The sequence below is a fragment of the Zonotrichia albicollis genome, chromosome 5 (genome assembly GCF_047830755.1).
Source record: "Zonotrichia albicollis isolate bZonAlb1 chromosome 5, bZonAlb1.hap1, whole genome shotgun sequence".
NCBI classification, from domain to species: Eukaryota; Metazoa; Chordata; class Aves; order Passeriformes; family Passerellidae; genus Zonotrichia; species Zonotrichia albicollis.
This window is the reverse complement of record NC_133823.1, coordinates 32,583,266-32,606,919: the sequence shown is the minus strand read 5'-3', so window position 1 is coordinate 32,606,919 and position 23,654 is coordinate 32,583,266. Positions and strand designations below refer to the sequence as shown.

Genomic DNA, 23,654 nt, shown 5'->3' with positions numbered 1-23,654 from the left:
TGCCTCACTAAGTCCACACGCTCACCTGGCAGGTGATAGTGATCTCCCAGGAAAGGGCATGGAGCAAGTAAGGTGGTGGCTGGCTCCAGCCACTGAACAGGCTTATGTTCACTGAAACCTGAGGAGCCTGAAAGGATAGACCCTTCCAGAAGGAAAGATGTTTGACTTTTCCAAAAATAAAAATTCAGCCTTGTATCACACATAGATCTGACAGGCAGAGTAGATCCAGACAGTGGCAGAGTGTTACCTGACTTAAAGGAATTTGTAAGACTGGGCACACAACTATCTGATTAGCTCCAGCATTAATTGATAAATAAATTCTACTCAATTGTGTTCAAACCCAGTACTTCAAGACAGGAAGAAGGAAAACCAAGTTCATAATTAGTGTGGTCAAGCTAGCACAAATAGCGAGTCAGTGCCCAGCAAGGACCCATGACTTAAACAGCTCCTCCCACCAAGGAATGCTTTGCTGGAAGAATTAGTAAGAAGTACACTCCTTGGCTGATTCCCTCAGCTGCCAAGTTTGACAACACCAAATGCATCTTCCCCCCAATTTTCTCCATTCTGGAGACACTGAACACAAGAAGCCCTGGCTGTCAACAGCCTGATCTCACCAGCACCTGCGCCATTCCCAAGTACTGGACGCACCCATGTTCAATCCCTGCACTTCCTACATGCAAGGTGATGGGACCCAAAGCCCAGGCCCTTGACACAACCAGCCCAGCTCCCTGGAGTGAGTCTGCCTCCCTATTTCTAAATCCTTTGCTGTCATTCCTCTTCAGTTTACTCTGGGCAGACTAGAGACCTGCTTTGATGCATACCACAGTGTACTTCACATACACCTCCCCCTGCAATGAAATGCAGTCCAATTTCAGCAAATGCTCTCTCATCTGACTACTCCTCCATGAGCAGAGGAGCTTCAGCTACTGCTCCTTGGAAGCAATAAGAAGAGGATAGTAAGATCAAGGTCCAAGCCTGACTGCAAACATCTCGAAACACAGACCTCCATGGTTTAACCCACTGGTCTTGCCACTCAGCTGAAGGTCATTCTGCATCCTCCTCCTCTGATGCCACGAGGTCAGGGAGGAAACGCGGGAGAGTGGCACAGGACAGCGGCTCAGGACAGCATCGGCTCACACCAGATCCCTGCCTGCAGCTGGCCACCTACATCCTAATCCCTGGCTCGGCAGCCGCACAGTTTGCACAGATAGCATCAACCAAATTCAAGCACTTTTGCTCAAGCAAAAAGACAGCTTTACCCTCTGCTGACAGAGCACTTAGACATCTATAGTCAGTGCCAGCTTCCCACAGGCTGGGACCACCTCAGACTGAGTTTAAACTGGAGCTGGGTGCTGCAATCCCGTTAGGAATAAAGCCCTTGGGGGAAAGCACGTGTGCCATTTCTCTGAAGCGCAGCATTTTGGTTCTCAAGATTATCTAGGCGTGCTGGGGTGTTATCTTTTCCTGCAGCACTTGCTCCCGCAAGTGTCTCTGAGAAGGGATGCGGTGACCGGCGGGGGCTGCTCCGGACTGCCGGCTCCGCTCGGGCACAGGGGGCTCGCACCCCCCACATCGGGCCCGCAGCCACCGCTCGCTTCAGGCCTCCCCACCTCGCCCGCGGCCGCCGCACGTCCCTCGCCCCGTGTCAACCCCGCGGCCGGGGGTTCTGTCGCCCCCCACGCCCCCCGCGGGCCCCGGGGCCGCCCCCCGGCCCGGTTCCGAGCATGCTCAGTGCCGCCCTGACCTACTTTCCCCGCCGGAGCCGGCAGCGGCGGGAGGGCACGGCACGGCACGGGTACGGCACGGCACGGCACGGGCACCGCGCGGCACTGCGGCAGCGCCACGCTCCGCCCGCCCCGGCCCCGGCCGCGGCCGCGGGCCCGGCCCCGGCATGGTGCTGTGCGGGGCGCGCTGAGGGGCGCGGCGGCGGCGGGCGCTGCCGCGGGGCGGCGGCAGCAGCGGCGGCAGCACAGCGACACTGGCAGCGGCACGAGCGAGCGAGCGGGAGCCGCGGGCGGGCAGGTGAGCGGCGCGGGGGGCGCGGGCCGCGGTTCCCCGGCGGGCGGGCGAGCGGGCGGGCGGCGGTCCCGGAGAGGCGCTGCCCGCCGCCGCCTCCATCGCCCCGCTGCCGGCACCTGCCGCGGCTGCCGCTGACCTGCGAGCCGGCCCCGCTGCCGCGGTGGCTGCGGAACTCTGCGGTGAGCCCCGGGCGCGCTGTCCCGCCGGCAGCCCGGGGAAGCCTGGAGGGCCGGAGCAGGGTCCGGTGGCCGTGCCCGGGGAGCGCTGCAGCTCGGCCAGGCGGGCACGGCTCCTCTCCCGGGGCGGCTGTCGCTCGCTCGCGGCCAGCCCGGCGTGGAGCGCGGAATCTCCCCGCGCAACGGGAGCGCACTAATGCTCTGTTCAGCATGAAAGCTCAGGAGATTATTTCAAATCAGCACCGAGTCTTGAAGGAAAGAGGGTTTCGTTAGGCAAAAAAAAAAAAAAAAAAAAAAAAGCTAACGAGCCCGAGGCTTTACTGGAGCCTTCCAGCTCCTGCACGCAGGATGCTCGCTGCTGTCCCGCTCTGAGAAGGGGATGGGAGGTGAAACTTCAGTGCAGAGACCTCTTCGATGAACCTGACTTCAAAAAGAGGTGAAGTTGTGCCGCCTTAAATTTAAAATAAAGAATGTCTCCTGATATTTTACTTCAATTACCCTTTTACTTCACAGGCTAGCCTCAAAAGATACTCAATTTCATACGTGAACTGAGAGAACTAGAATCTAACACTTCAGAGTTCTTGTGCAGAGTGGTCTTGAAATAATCTTTTGAATCCTGTTTCTTAACAGGACCAATTCCAGCAGTATTGGACAAGGGAGCTTAAGAGAACACAGAGCGCTACTGAGCAGGCACTTTTCTAGTGCATTTGTCTGGAGAGTCTTGTAAGAGACTACACTTCCTAACAGCCCTCTTTCATTTGTTAAATTGAAGCATCTCAAATGGAACTACCCTGATAAACCCGCTTGGGGAAATAAAAATACCAACTGTGGCAAAGTCCTAAATGCAACCTCATTTGGTACGTTTGTCTGAAGGACTGTAAAATTATTTCAAAAGGAGGAACACAAAGGATTTAAGGAGAGGAGAAATTTAGCATTTTCATTCTTTAAGACATTATATTGTAAAAGAGTTCCTCTTTTCACTGCAGTAAGACAGATTACAGCAGTTTTTTTTCAGTGGAGATGATGTTTTGCATGGCAGGAATCCTTTGTCTGGCTTACTGTGTACAGTAGCGACAGTACCATTGATATACAGCACCCTTGTAGCTGCTGTACCAGAAATCCTTTTCTATAGGAATCTGTCTCATTCGGATTGCAGCATATCAACATCAGTTGATGCTGAGTGCAGCTCACACAGCTGGAGTGCACATTGTACACTCATTTTTGTTCTGAAGAATTTGGAGTTTTCAGAGGCCTGGACAAACAGCACAACAAACAAACAAAAAAAAATGTTTTGTGTCCACTGCATATTCCTTGTCCTGAAGGTTCATAGCATTTAGAGATAAAATCAGTTACTCTTAAAACATTTAACACATGGTGAGAGTGTGGTAGTGAATTCTGAAGTGACCTATATTGTACAGCTCCAGTTGCCCTCCTGGCCTGTCCTGTCCCCTTTGCCCCTCTGCAGTTGGACAGGTCCTGCATGAATTTGGAGGAGGAGGATGGAGTTGGCACAGAACCTGGCTAAAGCACATTCATTGCTTTAACCAGGGGAACAAAACCCAAACCCAGCCAACAGAGGGTCACATTTGTGACACAATGGCAGGGGCTTCTGGGGAATGATTTAAATGGGGGGAAAAAACCAATCTCCATTCCAGTTTTTGTCTACAGAGTTTGGAATGGGGAGCTGGCATTTCTTTTATAGTTTATGCTTCTTTGCCAGTGTAAGGCACCAGTGAGATGTGAATGCAATTTACAACAGGGAGAGTGAGCTTGCCAGTAGCTAAAACAACCTGTACCAAGCTCTGCTAGCAAGGTCTTCTTTCTCTCCCAGCAAATTGCACCTTTACTAGAAGTCTTTGCAGGCACAAATGCCTGTGATCCTACTTTGAGATGTCCTGGATCGTAATAATATGTCACCAGAAGACTGGTGTAAGACCAAGGTCTTAGATACTTCCCTAAATTTTTCATTCCTTCAATTCTGAGCTGCCATCCATTCATGCAAACTTGTGAGCTTTTGCAAATATCTCTCTGTATCCTTAATTTTGTTATTTAGTTTTGACAATTGGCATTTGACAGTGTCATTTTCTGCCCATATACAGATCCACTGTAGAAACATCATTTCCAAGACAATGGAGAGGTTATCACTTTTCACCAGTTACTGTGATTAAAATCATCCATAGCAGCATTTTAGAGCATTTATCAGAAATACCAACCTCTATACAGATGTGTATAACTAACTATATTTTGGAAAAGGGCCACTATATGTGGAGGAATTTCTTATTGCATTAAGAATAACCTACCTAGCCCAGACCTAATATTTAATTGACATGTGTCTGCCATACTGAGAGTTTTATGCCAAGAAAAGATTCTTGCTGATATTTTTAAGTCAAGCAGGGGCCAGGACACTGCAGCTGCATGTGTGTGTGTGTGTGGTTCCCACTCCTAGGTGTGTGACTGTGTGGTACACACACAGTACTGGATGCTGAGAAAGTGATGTGCCTTTACGGTTACACTATTCAATGTGGCACAGACATAACTGGCACACACGTCTGAAATTACAGAAGTTCTGTAGTCAGCTCTTGAGGGCCTTCAGCTAAATTATTGCATGCACATGACAACATACAGCCATGCTTGGAGAGGGCTGAATTGGTCACGTTTGGATACAAGCAAGACTTAAGCTGCTGCATGGTGCAGGGCAAACTTGTTTGAATCCATCTTCTGTCCCCTTTGTTACTTGTGGAGGAAAGAGGCGCAGACACCTTTAACCTGAAATAATCATTTTCAATTGCAATCAGTCATGAGCACTTAGATTCCTTTAAATTCCCCCTCTGACAAAGTTAATCCTGTCCTAATCATGGCATCTATGTGTAACCTCTTTGCCCTGTATCCCAGCAACCAATAAACATGAAAGCCAGCCATCAAAAATTATATCCATCTTACAGTTCTATAGGGATAGGGAAGAATAGTCATACTCAAATCTGTTTTGTCCTATTCTTTATTCTCTTATGTTCCAAATAATGTGGGAGTCTTTTTTTAAGATAGCATAATACAAGCTATATCAGTGCATTGAAAACATTCAGTTTATATTTTAGTTTAAACAGAATTTTTAGCCTGAAAAGTCCTTCATATCTTTGTTTAAGCAAAACTTAGTTTTGTATTTAAATGTCCTACATCTGGAGTCTTCCTTCTTCCTTTGGACAAAGAAAACCACTAGATGTACTTAAGGGATGGTTAGCTCTGACAAGCACAGCTCAGAGGAGAAAGTGGAAGGAAGTGAGCTGGGCCACATTCTGCACTGCTATGTTCTTAGCAGAGTCTCATAAGCCTTGCCAAGAGCATATGAGGTCTGTTGCATTTGCTGACTTTGGTTATTTAAACTGTTGGCAGAATAATGCTTACAGAGTGCAGGAATAAATAAAAGATACAAGGTGTGTAAAGAACATGAAAGATATGTAGAACTTGGTGAGGCCAGGCAGAGCTCAGATGTACATGGAAGTGTGGGAGGGATTCTCTGTGCTGCTTCATTGTTCCTCCTTTCTCAACAGAGGGAACTCTTAAGCATTGATGCATCTGCATTTACTGCAACAACAAACCAGCAGCAATGCTGAAAGTTTGCCAGGAGTTAAGCAAGGGACTCTTAAAGCCATACAGTTTCTGGAATAAGAGCTTTGTATACAAAACTATATTGAAATGTAATTGTACAACCTCCATATAAATACAAACACAGAGGAAATCTGGATGATCTATATAAACAAAGTTTTTATTTCTAAGAATAAAATTCTTCAAAGCATTTATGTTCTAATAACACATAAGGTGAGCCCTGAAAAATCTCCACTATCAATGGTGTTGAATTTGCTTTATGATCTGGGTAACCTACAACTCAGTAGGACATTTTCATGACAGTACCTGCCTTGATGAAAAACAGCAGGCTTCTCCACTAAATATAGAGCATTGCTTTTGCTGCAGTCATTAAAATACCACACAGAAAGAAAACTCAGATTTCTCAGTGCATATAAGAGCGCACATCTGAATTACAACTTTTTAATGAGAAGTTAACCATCCAAGTTGCCTGAGTGCTTTTGTTGCTTCAGTGTATTTTGTGAAAAGCTGATTTGATACAGCAGAGATGCTAGAATTACAGGAGCTGTGGCATCAAAAGGGGATTTTCCAGAGGTTTGACGTACTTTTAAATAACCTCTCCAATAATTACCTGACACCAACAGCCTTCATTCTTCTTTGGGTTAATGGATTAGCATCTCTTGAGTGTTCATGGACAGCAGGGGAGTGCACATCAGACCATTCAAAGACATGGTTAAATCAATGGATCCATTCCAATATTTAAAGTGAAGCTCTAGGATGCCATGTGCTTGCTAGTTTTGCCCACATTGATCATAGGCTGTCATAATTTATGAATCTGTACTTGTAAATTATATACAGTCTCTCTTGAATCTTCATAGATTCCCAGCCCTTATTTTATCCTGTGTCAAGAAATTGAGACAACCACTTTGAGGGAGATGACTCTCCCTCTCTCCTCTATCCTTGTGAGACCCCACCTGGAGTATTGCATCCAGGTCTGGGGTCCTCAGCACAAGAAAGACCTGGACAGGGTGAAGGAAGTCCAGCGGAGGGTAACAAAGATGCTTAGAGTTCCCTTGGCTGGAAATAAGTCTTCTCTATATGGCAAAGAGGAGAGGTACTGTTCTTATCCGGTAAATAGAATGCAGAAGGCCAAATACCTTTTTTTTTCAGGCTGTAGTCAACACTCTCAGCTTGTCTTATCATTCCAAAGTGCTGCTACTCAAAAAATTATACAGGAGCTCATGAAGACAATTTCCCAGCATCCCATATAGCAATTTTTAAGATCAGACATCTGGAGTATTAGAGTTTCTTTAGGTTGGGGGGCTGCCTCTGGGGGCCATCTGATTCAATAGCCTTTTCAAAGTAGGGCCAGTGTATACCAGCTCAGTCAAGTTTTGAACTTCTCAAAGGATGGGGATTCCATGACCCATCTGGGCAACCTATTGCAGGGCCTGACTGACCTCCTGCATAAATATATTTTTTCATATTCATAATTTCTGTTGTTGCAGCATGTGTCCTGTGTCTCGTGTCCTTTCATGGCACATCTCTCAGAGGAGCCCATGTCTGTGTTCTCTATACCCTCCCATGAGGTGGCTGAAGGCAGCAAGGATGACATGAGGTTACTGAGCAGACATGGCCAGGGCTCAGCCCTGTTGAAAGGTTTCCTAAAGTTCCCAGGCAGCTGAAGAGACTAAATAAGCATATAGCTGGGGGCTGCTGCCCAGCTGGGAATCTAGATGTGCAGAAGGAACTCTTCATCTTACAAACACCACCAGCAGGTCACCTATTCAACATAGCCAGGGAAACAGAAAGCCATGAAACTACAAAAGACTGAAATCCCCCACTGCAGGAGAATGAAAAGCAGCTCTTCTGGAGCCAAGCATTAATATTTTATCAACTGACAAATGAATAGAAAAATAAGTCAAAATTTTTCTGCTAGTTGTAAATGAGTGACATTTCTTTTCCTCTGCATGTCTGGATCCTAATAATTAGACCTTTTCGGTAGGTTGTTCTCACTCATAAGCCTATGAACTGGCAGTGAGCTTCTCACCTGTGTGGCATAAGTTCCTTCATTTGCATTCCTGTTTCACTAACACTTGTTAACTTTTACTTTTGCCCACTCTTTAAAAGACATAGCCTATGGAAACTAGGAAAAGTGGCAAGTAGTTTTTAAATAATAAAAAACTAGCCTTAATTTTGTTTTGCAGCATCAGCCTTTATACTTCTTTTAGGTAAGGGAGAGCTAGAATGAAAATATTTTAATTGTCTTGGTCACTTACAAGCCAAGGAAGATAGCATTGGGATGTTAAAGCTATAGGAGCACCATTTATGCATTATGCAGTAAGCTGGCTTCTTGTGCTTCACTTGTGAATTGAATGACCTCACAGTTAATAGGATTACACATTATTCCAAGAATAAGAACAGGCCAGTCTTACAGATGTGAGCAAGCCAGGAAAAGGTATGCATCACTGCCCTCCTTTTCTATTCTTTTGTGCTCTGTCATCATGTTGTTCTGCACAAATGCAGCGCTTACAGCCATGACCCCATAGTCATTTTCTTTGGTGGCAATAGTACGGGAAGCAAGCACATCTATGACATGAAAAAATAACTGGACAGTCAGAACATGTCTCTGATTAATGTTCTTAGATGTGTCTGTCAGTCCTAGATGTGTCTTCCATTTAGACTGATGCCTGATCTTGGACAGAGAAGTTGTAACTGCAGCTTTTGTCCACATTTTCACATTAATTAGGAGTAAAACTGTCATGCTGCAGCTCTGCAGTTTCTGGAGCCCATTCCAGGGGACTTCTCCGGATATACGTGCATAGAGAGCCTGCTAGAGTAGGCTCCATGTAACTTAAAAGGAAATCTTGTCATGTGTTCCCATTTGGCTCAAGTCTTTCCTCTCACAAGCAGTAAATCTGTTACTTTAGTATTTTCAATTTATACCATTTGAGTTAGGGAATTGAAAAACAGAACTATTTAATATATTGATCACTGACAAGCATTGTTGAGGGGTAAATGTTGCTCCAAATACAATACAGCAGGAGAGTTTCCTATATACATGTTATAGGTACTGGAGGAGACTGTGGAGATTCCTTTCATTCCATCCTTGGAGGAAAGCCTGAATAGCTCAAAATAGCCAGGGGTGTTCCTTTTCCATTTCATGCACCACAAATTTAAAAGTAAAAAAAAAAAAAAAAGAATAAAAGTATTTTATTAATAAAATAAAAGAATAAAAGTATTTTATTAATAAAAAGTAACCACATTAATTATGTTATGTTATGCTATGTTTTATTTTTTGTAAGTGGTAGCTCATATGCTTTGGTGATTACATTTTTTCCATGAAATTAGCTCTTTGTTTTTAGTGACCTTTTCATGGCAAAAGTGCTCCGAGACTCAATCTGTTCCTACAAAGCAAGTCTCAGGATTGCAGATGTCCTCCTTCTTTAGAGTACTGTGTTACTCAGTCTAAAGGAGTTATTACAGGAATCTTTGTTTTAGTTTAGTCAATCCAGCTTTCTCTGACTTAGGTCAGATCAAAAGGTTACATTTTTGGCTGCCTTCATCAGGTTTATCATGGGTCACAGCTAATTGCTGCCTCTCGTGGCCAAGATCCTGGGCGACACTGTACCCACTTCTCCAATAGTCTGGATTCTCTTGCTGCTTTGCCAGATATCACTAGCAGTCCTATTTTGGTCTCAGTCTTCTCCCCATTTAGTTGTGTGATTAAACCGTAACTTGTTACATCATTTACGTTTAGCAAAGCAGCTGGCTCCCAGATCTGTGTTCCCTGATACACTCTGGCTGCTCTTGCGTCTATGGCAAAGCAGGAGGATAGGAACTCTCAGCAAATCTTCCTTTGCATCAGTGTCTGGTGTGAGCACATTTTCTACCCTTTCAGTTCTCTCTCTGCTTCTTCCTGCTTTCCTAATCTGACTCTAGCATTTTTGGTCATGCCCAGCAGGTTTACAGAGGGTCCCAGACATTCAGGTCCCAGCATGGCCACCCTGTAACTTTTTTGTGTCATCTGGGGCTAAGAAAACCTTCTTTGCTTTCTTCCATCTCTTTTTGTTTCCTGATAAAATTGGTGAGGATGCACACCAAAGGAAATACTGCCTACTGCTTCCTAGTTGCCCTGGGAACATTTGTCTAAACTTGTATCTTAAAACACCATTCTTCAGCGAGATCTCTCCCTGTCTCCTCAAACATACTCAGGCACTTCCCTGGATGGCATATGAAAGCAGCAGCCTTCATTTCCAAACATTCTGCTTTAAACCTACTGCCTGATTATTTCTCATATTAGCCACCAAACTGTAGTTATTTCAAATAGAAATGTATCTACAAAGGTACTTAGTATTTTTTTTATATTCTACATTCCAGGAACATACATGAGAGAGTACATTCTCAGGAGTAAGAAGAAGGAGTAGGTAAGGCTCTTACACAGTAGATATAAATTATTTATCTCTGTTTCCTAAGATTTATTGCAGCTATTTATGTTTCAATTCTGGGCCAGAATAAGGGGGTCACTGTTACCTCCAGACAAGGGATCACCCCTTTGGCCATACTATGGGCCAGTCACACTTGCCATCACTACACAAAGGTACATTTCTGCTTCCGTATGCTCTGCGTTCAAAACAAGTAAAGGTACTGAATAGGCAACACCTTACTGCCCTCACACCTTCCAAACCTCTGCCCACATCTCTGTGCTGTGTGGAATCAGTGGGCCATCAGCTACCTTGATCAGCTTCCTAATACACTTCTGGTCCCTTCCTTACAGATTTTCTGTTCAGCCACTCTGGAGATGCTATTTCATTTCCTTCTGGAATGCAAATTGCTCTCCACAATAAACACCTTTTTTTGATTGCTACTGATTTTTCTGCTGTAAAAATACATGATAGACCCAAATACTGTAATAACAAGGCCCAGACAGCAATTGGAACACACAGCTTAATCACTTTATATTATCTTTTTTCCTTCCCATAGTCCTAATCCAGCCAGTCTCTGTTCCTGCTCCTTTGCCAGGAAGTAAAATTTTTGCTTTTCTGTATGGCGCAATGCAGATCTGTGACACTGTACAGAAACATTTTATAGACTGAATATGTGTAATCATGAAGAATGTCAGTCTCCAAGGTTAATGGAGTAGTAGAAATGAGATGTAAATAGTTACTGAAGTGAACAGGCAGGACTGAAGGTTTTTTCCCAAACTGCTGACTCAGACAGAGTGTACCTTCAAAAGCACAGACTCTACATGCTTTGCATAATTGGCAGTAGATTTCTGAAGTCATTGTTTATATAGCTTTATATGACAAATGAGATTTGCATATTAATTTAACGTTAAAAATTATTCTGTCACTTCAGGAGAAATACTTCCACATTCAGTAATTATAAAAGCAGAAAAAAAAAACAAGGCCAGGCTTGAAGCTGGGACAGACCTCTACATCATGCCAGCAGTTTATTGAAACAAACATAGGTTTTCATTTCTAGTAATGATTCATCCTGTAAAATAGAAGAATTCATTTGCTTTTTCAATAACACTGTATCTATTTGTATGAAAGCAAGTTCATTGCTTTACAAAGAAGAGAGGATGCATAACAAAATGACCTAAATCAAGTACTACCAGTGCAAGATGGTAATGTGGCTTTCTTTCCTTTTTGAATACAAAAGAAAATAAGGATGGGGATTTTTTTATTTGTTTCTTTTTATTTTCGTGTTTTGTTTATATATAGAACTGCTCTAGGGAACTGATATTGTCAGCAGTTACTATGTGTGCTAAGGCAAATGAGTTACTATGAGTCAAATGTATATTTAAGAAAATAGAAACTCTTTTGAAATGGAATTGTTCATTTGGGGAACATTCATTAGAGAGTTTCCTATATTCAGATTCCAGATAGATTCCTCTATCTAATAAATTTCACTAAGTTTCAGTTATTTACCTTAGAGACACATCAGTAAAACCAGTATAGTTGGATACTCTGTGATTTTAGCATGCTTTGTGGCCTTAGACTCTTAAGTGAAATTTTCCAAGGTGCTCATTTTGAGGCTAACACTGTGCCTTCAGTCAGTACTGAATGCCAATTGTGTTCACTGGGAGCATAATGAGGCCAATAGAGAGCACTTTTGTAACCCCCCCCCCCCCCCCGCCTCTGTCCAGAAACTGAAATCACTGCTTCAGAAAGGCCTCATTGTGGGTGATTAGTTGAAGGAAGATACTGAGGGAGAATGTGCAAAAAGTACACAGGCAAAATGCTTAATATCACATAAGGAACGGAAAAGTCCTAACTTCATTTGAATCTCAAAGGAACATTAACCATAATTATGTTACTAGCATGTACTCCTATTTATGAATCTTCTCTAAAAATAACAACACTGAAATTACTTTATCAAGCATTAAATACCCTCCCATGCTATGTTTTAGCTCAGACAGCAGTAGCTTAAGAAAAGTGAATGGTCTGAGATGTTTTGCTGTATGTGCTGCTGTGTTTGGGAAAAAGTTGTGTATAACAAAGATTCCAGCACTAGATCCAAAAACCCTTCCTGGAATTGTTATTTCTTACACCATGTTTCACAGTTCATCTAAGACCATGCATGTGATAGAGTTGCAGCACCAAACTGGTAGTGACAGCCTTTAATGTGCTGCACCTCAATTTTTCCTGTTGATTTTGCAAATGGTTAAAAAAAAAAAAAAAGGAAAAAAATCTCTTGAACTTTGGCATAAAACTGTAGCTGCTACTGTAGCTAAACTGCTGCTAAGTGTCTAGGTGATAAAAGCTTTCTCCTACGCCTGTCACTCTGAACAACACCATTGTCAGGAAAATGTATGCATCTTTTTCCAGTAAGGATAAGGACTGTGATAACATTAGCATTTAGACAAGACACTGTGCTGATGATTGTGAAATGCATTAATGGATGTGTCACTATTTTAAAAGAGCATATCTAATGGACTCTTTATATATGCCGTCTCACTGTACTTATTTATTTTATAGGATATTTTAAGCATAAAATTGCACAGAGCAAAGTAGAACTCTCCTGTGACCTGCTCACCTCAAGGACTCAAGAGAATCCGTTCCCAGCCAGTCGTGTAACACCACTGAAGGAAAATGGACATACTGAACAGCCGCCACTTTTTGTACTTTCTGCCCACCACACGCCTTGTCATCTTATTAGCAGCTTTGAGCACTGCAGAGGATGTGAGTAACAGCACTTTGAACCGCACCGACACACAGCCCGGGGCTGTGCCGCTGGTCACCTCCCGCATCGACCACATCATCGTCAGGGAGGGCAGCAGCGCCTTGATCGACTGCAATGTCCAGGGCACTCCCAGCCCACGCTACAGATGGTACAATTCCAATGGCCGCCTGCTCCAAGAGGAGGAGAATAAAGGTAGGATCTTAGGAATAGCACTGATGGAGCCTGTCCAGAGACACTTCTGATTTCAGCAAGGACAAATAACCTGGATTTAATGGCCTGGCTGTGGTATTTTCCTGTGTGAAAATAAATGAAAGCTTGGTGGCAGTTATACATTTTTTATGCACACCTTGGAAGAAAACAGTAACTTTTTATGTGTTATTTATAGCAACACATAGCAAGAAGCTGAAGCAATTAACAGAAGTTGCAGACAGGCCTCTTTTCATTGGAAGACTTCATGTTTGTTCTGTTTCTCATTCTGTCCTCCTTTGTTCTTCTCTGGCATCAAAAAAAGATTAAAAAGCTGTTTCCCAACTCAAAGGAGGATTCTCATGACATATTAGAATAGTTTGTTGGCGTGAACTCAACACAGCTAACTCCCTGGTATGCCTGCTGTCTTTTATGTGCAGTGCCATGGTAGTGGGAGAAACAGGAGATGCCCTGAACAACCAACTGCAAAACTTATATAGGGCAGCAGTCAGAAGGACAGACCATATTTGAGCCTTCCTGGCTTTAGTAAAGACTCTTCAGTGGCGTTTGCCAGAGACCATAATTACACACAAGCTTATTTTCCTTAAATGGAAGGTTTGGGTGATAATCCTAGTTATACTTCTAGTTATGCTTCTAGTGTTTGAGGGGAGTGTGGGTATATAAAAGGTGTTTTTCTCATGTAATCCTTCCATAGTGATTGCTTTGTTCACAGCATGATGAAATAAACTCTTAGTTGTTAAGACAGAGTGCCTAACTAATGGCTGACCTGCCAGCGAACTCTGCTGTGACAGGAGGAAGAATCGACCCAGCTTGATGTGAAAGAGCAGTGTGTATCTGTAAGAGCTTACTGCATAACTGGTTATGTTTTACAGTGCAGCATGTTATCCTTTTCTGAGTTAAGCTAGAGAAAGGAACTACTTGAGCTACTAAGCAGACTTTTGAACATGATTTGTGTGGTTGTGGCAACATACAGTGATTAGTGTGCTGGAGTGTTTTGCTACGGTTCACTAATAGAAAATTTCCCCTTTAGTAAGGCATCTAAATTTAGGTCTTTGTGTAGTCAGCTGAGAGAGGTAGCTAAACCAAACATTTAGATAGATGAGCAAAAACTTTGAACAAATCAGTAAAAAGTACAGATGTAGTATTAAGACAACTTCACTTTAACTTAGAATTTCAACAGTGCAATACCTCCTTTAAGAGACTGCCTTTCTGTAAGAAATGTTTCCTAGCTTGAGAGCTTTCTTTGTGGTGTTAAGCATGGCATTAAATTGTTATCAAAACCCAGCAATGATGCCTTTTTGAATCATTGTTTTCTTATGTGGGTCAATATGTCTGTCAGGATCCACTGGCATAGACCCAGTCACTGAGTTCAATGCCATTATGTCATTTATAACAGCTGGAGCCAGGATACATCACAAGACATCTTGTTATTTCACAATTAATTGAAATCTACTTTGCAAAAAAGGACCAGCATTCAAATTCAAAGAAATACTGAGCAGCGAATACTCTGCATTTTTTGTTATACTGGAGGTGGAGGAAGAAGTGTCATCTGTTACGGATTCTAATATTTCCTCTGTAAAGGAGTTTTTCTCTGAATTTGCCTAAATTTAGCAGATTGGGGTATTTTTGTTTTTTATGTGAAGGTCTGATTTAGACCAAGCTTTTATTTAGTCTTCATTTTTAAATTTCAGGCAAAATGATTCAGCTGTTTTCAAGAAATATGCTAGGGTAAAAAAAAATATTGTTTCATTTAAGTTAAAACTTCTAAGAGGATAAAAAGATGTAATTAAGAGCTGTCTGTACACATGAACGGAGGCAGGGATCTTTTGGGAATACTTTATACGTAGGCTTCTACTGGAGATAATGTGAAACAATTTGGGTAAGCCATGTTTAACTAGAAATCTTTGAGGAACTAAAAATCTTAATTCATTACCAATTAATTAAGTGACAAATACAGTAACTGGGTTAATCTTGAATCATTTTAGCAGTGACAGGAGCGATGAGTTATTTGAAACAGGTTGTTTCAAATGCAGTTTCATACCTAAACTGTTCTGCGGTGCCAGGTTCAAAGAATATCAAGTGTGCATGTAGATGAAATGTATATTTCCATGCAGCAGACAACATTATCAATTTTATTACATTGATAGAAATTACTTTTAAAGGTAAAAGAAGTTCTGTTGTGGTGTGTACCTGTCACGGCTCTTCTCCTTTCCATCTATTTTACTCCTCCTATCCTACTTCCACCTCTTTAAAATTATACTTCAAAATCAGTTTCTCAACACCTCAGAGGGTAGGCAGTGTAGTGTATGATGTCTAACATGTTAGGGGTTTTAAAGTTTACATTAACAGAATTATATGAGATACTGTAACAAAACACCAAAAAAAAACCCAATTGTAAGCAAATGCATTGTCAGGGAACAAAACAAGGAGGGTTTAAGTAGGTTTTTCTGCCTCACAATCCCGTTGATCCTTGTTGAAGGATCCAACTCTTTCAATTCACTTCTTTGAGGAAGTGTGACCTGTGTTTGGGAGGTTCTCTGGAGTAGTCCTATCTTTGTAGCCTAACTGACCACAAGATTGAGATAGATGCATATTAGCATTTTCTGAGACCCTTTTATGGCATGCTCTGATTATCCAAAGTTAATGTCAGGGATTTGACAGTAGTAGTAAGGCAGCTAAGATTGCAGGCCTTTATGAAGGTAAATTATTTGTCTTCCTGTGAACATAATTTCCTTCTTCCAAAACCTGAAGCCAGTTTGATAAAGCTGATATTTAAGACTATGCTGATCATATGACAAAATACTTCTAAGTTACTCTGTTTCCTCTCCAACAGGAAAATGGTGGTTTCTTGACAACGGGCTACTAAACATTACCCACGTGTCATTTGAAGACAGAGGTAAATACACGTGTGTGGCATCTAACACGTATGGCAGCGTTAACAATACTGTGACGCTGAGGGTTGTTTTTACGTCTGGAGATATGGGAATCTATTACATGATTGTCTGCCTTGTCGCTTTTACCATTGTTATGATACTGAACATTACTCGGTTATGTATGATGAGCAGTCATCTGAAGAAAACCGAGAAAGCAATCAATGAATTCTTCCGAACAGAAGGGGCAGAGAAACTTCAGAAGGCCTTTGAGATTGCAAAGCGTATCCCAATTATCACATCAGCCAAAACACTTGAGCTTGCCAAAGTAACCCAGTTCAAGACCATGGAGTTTGCCCGCTATATTGAAGAGCTTGCTCGGAGCGTACCTTTGCCACCTCTCATCATGAACTGCAGGACTATAATGGAAGAAATTATGGAGGTTGTCGGTCTGGAGGAGCAAGGACAGAATTTTGTACGGCAGGCGGCAGAAGGCCAGGAGACCACCGAAACAGACGAGCTTTACATGATCCCAAATGCTTTGGCGCGCAGTGAATCTCCCACAGGTGACTCGGATGCATCGTCACTGCATGAGCCACCTCAACAGATTGCAATAAAAGTGTCAGTTCACCCATTGTCCAAAAAGGACTGCATGGATGGTCAGTCACAGGAAAGCATGCAGTTGGACACCAAGGAAGAAGACACTCCTCAAACACCAGCACTTCCTGCGGAGCCCCCTCCTGAGCCTTCTGCTGAACTCAGTTCTGATGACACAGCATTGGCAAATGACAAAAATACATGTGTTATATATGAAAGCCATGTATGATAGTTACTCCTGAATCTATGCATAGCAGGAAAATCAGGTGGAGCTCTTTTAAAAATACATATTGTACTTGCCGCTAAGCCTTACCTGGAGACTATCATAGCAAAAGCATGTAAGTGGATTATTTGGCACTTTCTTCTCAGTTTGAGTTTAGTTTACCATGATGTATGGCAGAGTAATTGCTATTACATTAATATTAATTGCTCTTTTTGATTAGGAGTATTTCCAAGAAACATTTACCTCAGCATTTTCTAGGTTGGAGTCACCTGTAGTGGCTCCTGGAAGTCACTGGTAGTCTTTGGAGTAGGACACTTGAACATACTAAACATAAAACTGGTTTCCATTTCCCTCCTTCACTCTTGTTATTTCCATCTATTCCATTTTTGCAAATATTAACTTGTGAATTTGAAATATTGCCCAAGAGGCAGCACTCCAGTAGCCAAATAAAATCCTAATAGATCCCATTTACAAAGCCTGTTTGCTCAGCTGCATTGTGATTTAGAGGGCTATTAAAGAAAGTTAAAATGTTTCCATTTCATTTGAGACCACACTGCTTAGCCACATGGGAAATAGTTTTCCCTTTTTCATGGAATGGAGATGCCAACAATCATTTGTTTTGCATGAAGAAACAACTTTGAGGTGTATATTACAGATTGGAAAGCCATCAGAAAGTCGCAGTTCAACAGCTCTGCAGGGTTTTTTTGCATACATTTGAGCATTTTCTATGTTGCCAGAAGTCTATATGGCAAACAACTGCAAATATGCAAGATGTCTTGTTTTGAAGTAATGTGGAAGCAGTAACTATGTACTACCTTACCAGAAGATATGCAGGTTCCATAACAGTCCTGCAAATGCCAGTAATCAGTTGATAACAAGGCTGAAATGGCAAATTACCCTTTTATTTGGCTTCTTAATTTTGGTATTCTGAAGATCAATCCTAAATTTATATATAAACATCAATTTGAGAGTTTCATCCAAACTGAAAAAAAAAAAAAAATCAAGTGTCCTATAAAATTGCAAAGACCATCATGCAAACTGTTAAATGTGGTATAATTGCGTTGAGATTTCGGGAACCTCCTACATGTAGGATGTTCACTGCTTGAGTGACTCTACCCCAGTAAAGCTTTAATGATCATAGCAATTGTGGCATTAAAAAGGATCAACATCTCTGCCAGGCAATGCCAGGAGTGGAAGGGAGGTAATCATTTCTCTTGCAGAAAGACAATAAAAAGTACCTTCTCTGAAGTGAGTCTGGAAAGAAATCACTGACAAGGAGTTTGTGTAGGGTTAATAGCATATTACTTAATTACCTGACACATTTAGTTTGACACTAATGAACAAACTATCACCTTATAGTGTTTAAGAAGGATTGTAGCAGAAATATACTTAAAATAAATCTGGAATCAGGTATACTGTAGAAAAAGAAGTCTCTTAGGTCTGTGGGGAGATGATGCATGGATGGCTCTCTGGACATTTTAACAAAGCAGCCTCATCTCCATAAGGTGTCTGTTGGAGGCAATCAGTTATATTAACTGCACAGGTAATCAAGATCAGACAAAGTCAGTGTTGCAGGTACATAAAAGAACCCTTGATAATGAACTGAGGTCTTGTGACAACTTCCTTATGTTAAAGTGCAGAGCCTCACCAGCAGTGCAATACAGGAATACCCCATTACTTACATAGGTGATGCAGAGATGGCTCCATATTTATCTTTCTGTGGTTATTTAAAAAAATACATGTTTAATAATGGGCTTCAGATTTTTACAACCAATTTTTGAGAAATGGCAGCATTCAAATGTCTCTTTTTTTTGTGCTTACCACAGTGGCAGGTTTCTACACAAAATGTATTTGCACATGCCCAAAAGGAAACATGCAAGGGCAAGGCCCCATTAGGAATGTGACTTGAAATATTTGAGTTCCAGCAAAGCAATATAAATGTAAGACAGAAGTTAGTTTAAAAGAATACCGTAAAGAACCTCACTTCTGACCAGTGTGATTGACAGTAGTATGATGCAAACTCTTAACTTCCTGTCTGAATCCAAAGGACATTTCTGTTTAGTGTTCACATCAGTTTTTCAAGTTACTTGATTTGCTTCTGATATGAAAAAGGACAAGGGCAGAAATAAAAGCAGGAACTTGCACTAAACTCCTTCAATTCACCTTAACGTCCTGAGAAGAGGTACTTTGATGTTTCTGCCTGTCCAGCATTTACAAACAATGCCCATGCATTCTACAATTACCTATCTGGTGCCCAACTAAGATTGCACAGATAAGCAAGGACATTCTCCTTGAAAGCATAAAAATAACTTTTAAATTACACTTTTTTTAAGTTTTAAAAATATTTATTACAGTATTTTAATTTTAATCTTTTTAGATTATGAAATTTTTGCAGTAGAAATCAGACCCCTTCTTGTATTTCTATAGTGTTCTGACCCTGACTAGTCCTCTCAGGCTGTCCTCCAGCCTCTTTTATTATTTATTTATTGAGAAACATTCGAGAGCAAACAATCCCCGTGGATTTCTTCAGTATCACTGTGTAAACTTCCTTGAAGATACAAATGATGTTTTTCCCTAGAGGCTGCCCACAAAGGGCACGTTTGAAGTACACAGAAACGCACATTGCAAACCACAAAGAAGCACCAGTACTTGGATTAGATCCATGCAATACACAGAGGGCTGGATTCCTGCTGTTGCAAGGTCACAGGGAACCCTAAATTTTCTAGAGCTGGAGTCACTCAGAGATGACAGTTCATAGGTAGGACTGCTCCAACCAATCTGGACATTTAGCTTTGTGTTACTATCAGAAAACTAAAAAGCACCGTAGCTGAAGAAAATACAGATTTTATACAGAACCAATGGTTCTGGTTTATGTGGTTTTTTTTGGTGGTTTTGTGTCTGCTGCTCAGTGTCTTATGCACCCATTATATGACACATCTAAGCCTAAAGCTTTTTATACATTTTCAGCAAGTTCCTTTGTGGAAGACAAATGGGAAGCAAGACCCAAACCTGTCTTTCCTGTTCCAAACTTTCCAGTTGTGCTATTATAAAGTATGCAATTGTGTCTTGCAGTATTTCTTAGCAAATGGCTATTTTATGGTCCAAAAACACAATTAGCAAACATAAAATCAATAATGACTCTAAGAAAAAATTAATGTTTGCATTCTTATATATATTCATGCACCTTAAGCACTTCAGGGGCATTAATCTGTTCCCATTGGACTATGCACACTTTTTGTTACATTTTTCTATTTATTGTACCACCAAACACTAATGGTTCTTAAAACACTCAGAATCTGGAAAATCCAGTCCAACTGAAATTGCATTCTAAAAGCAAAGGAACACCAAGCCAGGCTTAATAATGAAAAGAGATTTGCACAATTATATTTACACCATTTTCAAACAACTTTGCCAAACTTCATGAAAGATGACTAGATTTCTGCAGCAGAAGAAATCAGTTGGATTTGAATTTCATACTTACTATTCTTTTTTCAGTAAATGTAAGTCTATACTAATCAGTCCACTTAAACATAGTATTCACTACCTATTTTCTCAATATTTTCTTTTTGAGCAGCATTTTTTTCCTGCTGATTCTTTTTTTGTTCTCTGATTCGAGCATGTTTGTGATGAAACCTATCCTTCAGGGTTTTTTTTTGTCATATAAAAAATTTGAAAGAACTCATAGACCAGCATTTTCTGCAGGTTTGTTGGTACTTGGTAAGGCACAGAAGTACACTCCTGTGCTTAAAAATTACTGTATAATCATAAGACTTGCAAAATGGCATATACAGGCAGATGTTGATTTTTTTTTTAATCAGTGCCTGTTTTATTCTAATGTAGATACTATGTCAGTTCCTTGATTTGCAGTTACCTTTTGACAAAAGTACTGTAACATATAACCAGGGCTTTCTGACTTTCAGTTTGGTCAGATTAACTAATTCTAGAAAGTGTTAACAGTGTCAGATTTTCAAAGTTCTCATGGGATATCTTGGCAGCATGCTATTTTAAGAGTTGGCCTCTTAAGTATGCCATATTTAGTGGGACAACTGAAAGCTTCTTAGATGCAAAGGAAATGCTTGCACTAAAGTCTCGTAAGTTATATTTCATTTATTATGAAATTCTATTTGATTTTACAAGAAATGTAAGACAAATATGAATGTGTTCTTTTGAGAAGCAGTTGCTGTATTTTGATTTAAATAACTGTTATGATTTTATAGCTCACGGCCGTAAACCACAAAGAGAAAAGTTCATGCTGAAGTGGCAAAATGAAATGTGATGTAGCTTGTACATTGATCGTTGTTTCAATAAAGAATTTGCACAGAGTCTGCTGGGTTTGTACACATTCAACAAGATATTTACAGTGCCACAACACCACTTTCCCACAGAAATGGATACTTAATAGCATACATCCTGCACTAATTTTTGGAATAACCAGCTCAAACCTTTTCTATGTCCATTTTTTTCTCTCCCTGTCTTACTTTCCTATACTTTCTTCTGTCCCCAGCAGCTCTGCTGTGACACTTCTCAAATAGGAACAGAATGAAGTTAGTTGTCAGGACAAGTGTTTCTCCACCCCAGGCACCTCTGTTCCAAACTGACCTTTTATAAGTCCCCAAATGGATTTTTTTCCCCCAGCTGTACCAGGCTGTAATGCTGTGTATTATATTTAGCTCTCTGGCTCCCAGGCCCAAACTGAGTCATTTTACTCTTCCAGTAAAGGCTGACTTGTGAGTCTGTGGTATCATATGTAAGTCTGTAAATTGGACAAAGACAATAATGTAAACTGAAGCTAAGTTACCAATTTCTTTTTCAAAATCATAGTGTGTGGCGGCAAATTATAAATGTGGCAGACTTAGGACACTCAAGTTATGTTATGAGAAGCTATTTCATACCACAAGACAAAGCAAAAATGAGAAAAGAAAATCCAGCCTTGCATAGCATAAAGAATACATGTAAAACCTTGCTTATGATTGAGTAGAAATTCAGCACCACTATCAACTCATTTTGCCATTCTATAGCCAGTTTCTATTTTGAGAACAGATTCCTGTTTCATCTACTCTTAACCACTACCTTTCCTATGTGGCTAAGGACCATGACAATAGTAGCAAAGTTATCTAAAAAAAGAGCCTTCTCTCCCTTATCTGCCATTTTAAAAATTACTTTAGGACTATTTAGTTATGTGTCAAATGCCACTCACAGACTACCATCCTGTCCTGTTGTGGAGCCACAGAGCTTGAGATCTCATGTTGAAGATGCAGAAGCTGGACCTTCTGAAACATATTTGCCTTCTTTTGTACAAGTTTTGATTTTACCACACAATTTACCATTTGTATTTATTAACAATTTATTAAGGTCCAGTCATTCTCCATTGGTAAATACAGAGAAGTTAAATAAATGCCAGAAAGACTTCCCTCTTTCTGAAGCCTCTTATTGTTTCTGCCTCAAGATTAGCCCTGACTGACACACAGCTCCTGAGTTGTTTGGGTATTGTCTAACTCCTTCCTGCTGGTGAACACTATGTTAGTCAGAAAACAGAATTAAAAAAAAAAATACCACCCAGAAAAAGAAGCTCCCTTCTAAGGAGACACACACAGATCTTGCCTATTTAAAATGCTTTGTTATCCTTCTCTCTAATATGTGCAGATTAAGCAGCCTCAGGAAAAGGCAGTAAAAAATAGAGAGAAATTTAAGAAGATTAAGATGGAATTTTTTTTTTGCTCTGAAAACATCCAGAGGTGATTTACTTTACTGATTTACACATCCAGAAGTGATTTATCTTCAAAGTATATTAATTCTGACTTGTTTTACCATAAACATACTCAAGTGAAGAAAAAGAAGATTTCTAAAAACAATGGTATTTTCACTCCCAATATCAAAATAAATTATCACAGAACTATGAAACATATTTCCTAGTCCTTTTCTTAGAATGCCTTTTATCAGGGAAAGTATTTTCAATGCTTTTTTTGGTTCTGCCTAGGTGACTGCAGCTTCTTTATGGCTTTAGTGGAAGTGCATTTTTTTCTGCTGTCTTCGTGGTTAAATATTCTCTACCCTGTGTGATCTCCTTTTGTGAGATCAAAAAAGAAATAACTATTCCATTGAAGATTTATCTTCTTGTTTCATTTTTCCAGTCCAAAACCTTACTTTATGTTTTGTTTTACTCCTTGGATTTTGTTTTGTTTGCCCTAAAATTCTTCACATTTTAAAATAAATCAGAGGATTCTAGTGGTTTTTTTCAGTCGCCTGTTTTGGGGTAGGATCTCTCACACCTATCTGTATAATTCAATTTGAATTATGCAGACATACAATGAATGAATCCCAACTTGGTGCAGGATAAACTAATCAATAGACTGCAGCAGATTTTTTGCCAAATAGCATTAAGAGAAGAGGTAAATCCATAATTCCCAAGCTACAAGTGGAATAAATGTCATCATTCATTTGTGAGTCTATGGGCATGTTTTGTTCTTTTGTGAGCTCATTTGAAAAAAGTCATATATGATACACCTCTGCCTTAACACATTTCTTTTCCCGTCATACACGGAATAGCACGTTTTGACCATCCATACATCAGTTATCCACTGCCTTCATTGGTTTGTCTTACTCATTGAATTGCTGGCCAAGTGCAAGGGCCTCTCTAAATTTGGTATTTCTGAAGAGAGTGCAGACAGCTTCAGGACACTGTATAAATTATATAAATTTCAAATGAGTTGATAAATGCTTTTCCACTTTTTTAAAACTAAAATGCTGTATTTCTACATAGGCTAATATTTACACACTAATGAAGTCTGGGTTTAG

At 40.8% G+C, this 23,654-nt stretch overlaps 1 protein-coding gene across 4 annotated transcripts; it reads left to right on the top strand.

The window, feature by feature from the left end:
- The first annotated feature begins 1,880 nt into the window (after window positions 1-1,880).
- On the top strand, window positions 1,881-22,487 carry MFAP3L (microfibril associated protein 3 like). Of its 4 annotated transcripts, none has more exons than XM_005493897.4 (4): window positions 1,881-2,022; window positions 10,155-10,201; window positions 12,758-13,154; window positions 16,003-22,487. In XM_005493897.4, the coding sequence occupies exons 3-4, from the start codon at window positions 12,872-12,874 to the stop codon at window positions 16,863-16,865; spliced, it is 1,146 nt and encodes a 381-aa protein (XP_005493954.1). In that variant the 5' UTR covers window positions 1,881-2,022; window positions 10,155-10,201; window positions 12,758-12,871; the 3' UTR covers window positions 16,866-22,487. The 4 variants fall into 4 exon arrangements, with proteins under 4 accessions (XP_005493954.1, XP_005493955.1, XP_026653180.1 ...); XM_026797378.2 differs by lacking the exon at window positions 1,881-2,022 and adding an exon at window positions 2,509-2,631; XM_005493898.4 differs by lacking the exon at window positions 10,155-10,201 and having other exon boundaries at window positions 1,884-2,022.
- Window positions 22,488-23,654: the final 1,167 nt, after the last annotated feature.

Excerpts from the sequence above, each read along its gene's own strand:
- MFAP3L (XM_005493897.4), top strand. The coding sequence starts at position 12,872 with ATGGACATACTGAACAGCCGCCACTTTTTGTACTTTCTGCCCACCACA. Across the intron at positions 13,155-16,002 it reads CCAAGAGGAGGAGAATAAAG|GAAAATGGTGGTTTCTTGAC; the intron begins GTAGGATCTTAG and ends CCTCTCCAACAG.